General features: G+C 48.4%; 1 protein-coding gene across 3 annotated transcripts in view; it reads right to left on the bottom strand.

Annotated features, from left to right (window-relative positions):
* dmxl2 (Dmx-like 2) overlaps nucleotides 1-6147 on the bottom strand; it is a gene marked incomplete at its 5' end in the record, with an annotated part of 60294 nt that overhangs the window by 16462 nt on the left and 37685 nt on the right. For all 3 annotated transcript variants that reach the window (XM_079997085.1, XM_079997086.1, XM_079997087.1), the window contains 7 exons: nucleotides 1357-1487; nucleotides 2279-2355; nucleotides 2841-3032; nucleotides 4689-4985; nucleotides 5224-5406; nucleotides 5490-5858; nucleotides 5948-6141. In XM_079997085.1, coding sequence (XP_079853211.1) covers nucleotides 1357-1487; nucleotides 2279-2355; nucleotides 2841-3032; nucleotides 4689-4985; nucleotides 5224-5406; nucleotides 5490-5858; nucleotides 5948-6141 — 1443 coding nt within the window. The remainder of the gene's footprint in view (nucleotides 1-1356; nucleotides 1488-2278; nucleotides 2356-2840; nucleotides 3033-4688; nucleotides 4986-5223; nucleotides 5407-5489; nucleotides 5859-5947; nucleotides 6142-6147) is intronic.

Raw genomic sequence — 6147 nt, 5'->3', positions numbered from 1 at the left:
CCTCTCTCTCCAGGGAGGCCTAGGGAGAGCGGGCGCGGGGATCGGCCCCCAGCTATCGGTGTAGGTACCAGATGTACTCGGCAGATCGACTCGCACACACGAGTCAAGAGGATGAAACAAACCCTGTGGCCAATGAAAGTGAGGGCTGTCACTCTCCGGCTGAGGTGCGGGTGCCGGGTGCACCACTGGCCCGTTTCATCCATGCCGTCAGGGAGGCGGAGCTGCTACGTTTTGTATGAGCATTATTAGCGGGCATTTCGACCGGCAAGATTATAATATAATTTAGCGTATTATTATTTTTTTTAATACATTTTAACCAGGCAAAAAAACGGTAATTACCGGAGCCAAATTTCAAGGAAGTGGCATTGTGCCGTAAAGCGTAACACGCTTTTCTCACAGAAGTTACATAGTGCAAGAACAGGCGTTCGAGGGGGTGGGTGGGAACGAAGGTGGTGCAATTCCCTATTATGACGAGTCAGTGTACCATCAAAATGATTTTGAAGCTGTTCTTTAAGGTAAAAATGTTTCATAGTGTTGCTTTAAACATGTGGATTTTGTAAAAAAAATATATACATTATAATTTAATTTAATTTGAAGTGTAACTGTGTTTTATAATAAGCACAGCACAATTTGTTGTTGGCATCAGAAGAGTATATTTTAATTAGGCAAATAGGCAGCATTTGTGTTTGTCCCGTGGATGTGAAATTGTGACAAAAATGGAAATGTTCCACCAAATACCATGAATTATACCGCTGCACAATACAAAAGAAGTGTGCAGAGCGCAGTGCGGTGCGATGGCGTGATAAGCCTCTGTCTTTCCATTTCCTTCCCAGAGGCAGTGAATCTCCTATTATAGAACACCATCTGCCCCTCTGCAAAAAAAAAACCAAAAAAAAAAAACCACTCTGCTCCTCCTATGCCTCTGCATGCATACACACCAGAACCTTTCCCCGACTTTGTGTTCTACTCTGCGGGGTTAAAAAATAAAGGTGACCAAAAAAAAAATAGGGCTTGAAAAATAACCTTGCCGTCATTTGGACAAAGCGGCCGCCACGCACTAAGGATGCCGTTATAGTGTGCTTGTCGCTCCCCTGGTTCCCTTTTTATAAACCTCGCAGCGTCTCACAAAAGAAGCCTCTACTCAGCGTTAATGACACACACCCTTGAGTGCCTCGGCACGTTGCTCTTTCAAGGCGTGAGATTCAGTGGAGCAGCTGGGAAGTCAAGTGAGGAAACCGTGCGTTGGCAGAGCCAAGCTAGCCGGGGCAGGCGTAGTTGAATGGTGGGAAACTCACGTGGGTTCTTTACGATGAGATCTTGAACACACACACATATAACCGCGGTGATTAACGTTACCTGGCCACTGTGCCGGGGCGGAGCTGGGCGTGAGGTGCTCCTCGATGCTCTCGGTGCGGAGCCGCCGCCGCTCGCTGAGCAGCAGGCCCTGGTAAACCATCCCCGTGAACTGGTTGGCTTCAGCCTGGCTGCTGCGGGGGAGGGGGGGGGACCCAGAGTCACTGATCACTTTGTAAAATAAACTTTTACGATGAACGATGAACTATGAACTCGTAATTGCTATTGGTATTAGAGTAGTTAATATGGCAGTAGACAGTGATAGTTCAGCTGCCACAGCTAGTACACAACGCCTAGTACACAACTATTCCGTCAATATACTGTAATAATTACAAGGTTTTATTAGTATTATAGTATATTAGTATTATATATACTGTATATTGTATAAACACGCAATTTAGTCATCCCCAAAACTACTTCCTGTTGACAATTTCTTTTTCTTTTTTTTTCATTTAGACTTTTTTACCATTATATATATAATATGTAATTTACTGTAATAGTTCTATGTATGAAAATGAGATTCTGATGGGCCGCTGTAAACACATGGTTTGAAATTTTATCAAAGTATCAGTCACTCCGCTGTGGGAGTGCTCGGATGCACTCACGCTCCGCTATTGTCTTGAACGACTTTCGGCGTACTCCACGGACCTGGCGTTCATCAACAGAATATAAAATGCGGCTTTTATTTGACTAATGGAGACGGTTTGTACCAGATGCCGACGGTGGCTGAGACTAGTTCGGGAAATGCATTCTAAACGGAGAGCAAGTTGCATCTTGGTACCCGGGGGACCTCTGATCTGCCGAGCTCAAAACTGCAATCATTTTTATTCTTCAGACGTCTTTTTTCGACAGAAATAACCTGGGCGGTGGTTTGACTGCATTGCAGTGCCACGCGGGGTGTGAGAAAGAAAGAGAGAGAGAGTACCTGTAGCTGTGGCTGTCACACAGGGCTTGGTAGATGCAGGCGGACAGAGAAGCTGCCAGCGTGTGCAGAGCGTTCACCTGGAGGAAGACGCGCGTGTTTACATTTCAATTATTCAACCTTGGCCTCCACTTCAATAAATAAATAACACTCCGGGTAGACTATGTCACGCAATAACGCTGAATTTTTGTAATAACTTGGCAAAATGTAATGCGTTTGACCATTATTATGTGATAAGGCACATCACAAATATTGTAATAACCACTGCATTATGTAATGTGTTATTACAGAGTGAGGGCATTTTTACATAATAAAGGCCAAATGTATTACATTATTATTTAATGCATTGTTAGAGGGTGTTAGAGTGCAGAGAATTTTATTTTGAAAAATAAAAATTTTAAACAAACAATAACCATTGTCCCATGTCCCATCCCTTTTTTGTAATTGATTACATATTGATCAGCTGTTACATCACATCACTTCCTGTTTCTCGTTTAACACCTCCACCCCGCCCTCCCTCCCCCCTATCCAAATGTGTCGGGGCTGGTTTGCTTCGAGCTCTGACCCGGTTGTCGGTGGCGTTGGGGTGCGGCGGAGCCTCCATGAGGGTGATGGTGTGCAGGATGTCGTGGATGTGGTTGCTGAGATGGAGCACGGGGTTGGCGATGACCGTTTTGGTGGGGGCGATGCTGGCCGAGAGCAGCGGAAGCGTGGTGGGCAGAGGCAGTGGGGACTGGAGCTGCTTCACCGTGGTCTCCTGCACAGACGCACAGAGGTACATATATACAGTATATTCATGTATGCATTACACAGCTCTGTGGAAGACTGGATTCTGGTTGGTCAATAGGGAAAATCAGTGGTCAGTTATTTCTGAACAGCTACAATGAAAGATTTGATTGGTGTTAGCTATGTTGTTGTGGACTATTTTTTTCAGTAGAAGCTCTTAAACTAGTCATGCTAGTTTAGTCGTACAATAATTAAAAATCAACATTTCATCTCAATGTATTAGGGATAATGACCTGCTGGAGTACCGTGACATATTTATGACTTATGTATATGTACATTTTTATATACACAGATCAGCCACAACAACACACACTAACATTGTGTAGCTCCCCCTCTTGTCGCCAAAACAGCTCTGACCCGTGGAGGCATGGACTCCACAAGACCTCTGAAGGTGTCCTGTGGTATCTGGCACCAAGACGTTCAGCAGATCCTTTAAGTCCTGGAAATTTTGAGGTGCGGTCCCCATGGATCGGGCTTGTTGTTCCAGCACATCCCACAGATGCTTGATCAGATCGGACCCTAACCCCGACCATCCACATGATGTAGAAGAAAACGTGACTCAGACCAGGCCACCTTCTTCCATTCCCTATTGTAGCCCCTTTCGGTCGTTGACAGGCGTCAGCATGGGCACTCTGAGCGGTCTGCGGCTACACAGCCCCATACGCAGCAAGGTGCGATGCATTGTGTATTCTGACATCTTTCTATCATAACCAGCATTAGTCAGTCAAGTCAAGTCAGTTCTTGAAGTCAATTTGTTGGAAGCAGGAAAAATGGGCAAGCATAAGGATCTGAGCAACTTTGACAAGGACCAAATTGTGATGGCTAGACGACTGGGTTAGAGCATCTACAAAACGGCAGGTCTTGTGGGATGTTCCTGGTACGCAGTGGTCAGTACCTACTAAAAGTGGTCCAAGGGGGCGACAGGGTCATGGGCACCCAAGGCTCATTGATGCGATGCTTAGCCGTCTGGTCCAATCCCACAGAAGAGCAGTGGGATTGGACAAGTTGGCAAGGTAGTACAAATTGCTGGCTATGATAGAAAGGTGTCAGAACACACAGTGCATCGCAGCCTGCTGTGTATGGTGCTGCGTAGCTGCAGAGCAGTCAGAGTGCCCATGCTGACCCCTGTCCACCACCGAAACGCCTACAATGTGCACCTGAGAATCAGAACTGGACCATAGAGCAATGGAAGAAGGTGGCCTGGTTTGACGAATCACGTTTTCTTCTACATCATGTGGATGGTCGGGGTTAGGGTCCGATCAGATCAAGCATCTCTGGGATGTGCTGGTACAACAAGTCCAGTCAATTGGGCCCCACCTCGCAACTTACAGGACTTAAAGGATCTGCTGCTAAGACCTTCAGAGGTCTTGTGGAGTCCATTTTTCAACGGGTCAGAGCTGTTTTGGCAGCACGAGGGGGACCTACACAATGTTAGTGGTGGTTTTAATGTTATGGCTGATATTTCCCCTGATTATACCCCTGGGGATTAATAAAGTGTTATCTTCATGGTATGCTTACTTTCAAAATAGAAGACACCTGAATAAAGATAATTTTCACATTCACAAGTGCTGATACATAAGACCAAGACTAGACTAGAAAGACTAGTAGTATAAGAATGCATACGCACCTGCTGGCTCTCCTGCAGCAAGAAGATGAGCTCCATGCGCACAGAGGTGACTCCGCCCCCCTTGGCGCCGTGCAGGCTGCAATAGGAGAGGAAGACCCTGAGCAGCGCCTGGTTCTTCCTCAGCCACGCCTTGCGCCGCTCCGAGTGCTGCTGCTTGGCCTGCAGGCGGCGCCGCTCCATCTGGTGGCGCTCGTACGCCCCAGCCTCCATGCAGTCCAGTGCGTCGTCGGGGATGTCCACAGATCCCCCGCGCTCCCCCCAGCGCTCCACCTCCTTGGTCTCCTCCTTCCCTTCCACCTGAAAAGGAGACAAATAATGGGATAAACGGACAACCTCAGGAGGTCTGACATGTTGACTGCGACACTAACCATCAAGGTAGCCCGCCTGTAATTCTTCCTCACTTAGCGAGGGTATATTTCAAAATGGGGTATATCCTTCCTAAAAGTAGACTCAATAACATAGTAAGGGTCTTGAAAAGCCTAGAAAAGCGCTTTATAACTCCAAGGTATTATTATTATCATATATCGGTATGGACCTTGTAGTTGCAGATTCTGTGCATGGCTCCGATCTCCTTCTCCAGCCAGTTGTACAGCTGGAAGCGGAGCTTTCCTCCGTCCACTTCGTAGCCGGTGGCCAAAGTCCGCAGCTCCGTCATTAGGATCTTTAGGCAGGCACGGAACTTCAGCTGCTCCGCGATCACGTCCACCTCCGACTCGCCCTGGGAGAATAAATCGTTCAGTTAAAAAGATTTTTAAGGGCAAGGGAAGCAGTAAAAGAATAGCTACCGCAACCCCGTCATACCGGAGCGTCCTCTTTGGCCAGGCCGCTCTGAGAGTCCACCTTCGCTTTGCTCTCGGCTTCCGGTTTCTTCATGGTCAGACCTCCGTCCTCGTCTTCATCGTCTTCATCGCCGTCGGCGCCCCAGTCAAGCTGCAGCCCTTCGTCTTCCACCTTGACCAGCGGCTGGCTCCAGTCCAGCCCGGACAGGCCATCGTCGGCTCCCAAGGCAGGGGCCCCCCAGTCCAAGCCTCCCTGGGTGCCGTTCTCCACCGGTTGACCGGAGCTCACGTTGGCCACGGAGGAACCTTTGCTTAGGGGCGAGGAGCCCGATTTCTTGGTCACCTTGGGAATCTTGGAGAGCACCTCGAGAGCCAGGACCGGGCAGCCCACCTACAGACAGCGACCAACAAAATGCAAACTTAACACGAGGTCAGGGTGGAAGAAATGGAATAAAGCGGCCCCACTGAGCTCCATCAAACCTTGAAGTGGGCGTTGGCAGTGGTGAAGAAGAGCTTGCGCTCAATGAGGTTGATCTCGTCGGCGCTGCTCTTCTCGGCAGTGAGGCCCGCTGTTCCCTCCAGCGTGGCAAAGTGGCGGCGGATGATGAGGGGGTGCGTCCTCAGGTAGTTGTAGAAGCTGAACACCACGGGGTTGCACGACTTCACCGTCACATCTGAGG

Source organism: Zeus faber, assembly GCF_960531495.2.
Source record: "Zeus faber genome assembly, chromosome: 3".
Taxonomy (NCBI): domain Eukaryota; kingdom Metazoa; phylum Chordata; class Actinopteri; order Zeiformes; family Zeidae; genus Zeus; species Zeus faber.
Note: the sequence above shows the minus strand (reverse complement) of the source record. Positions and strands in the feature narration are given on the sequence as shown.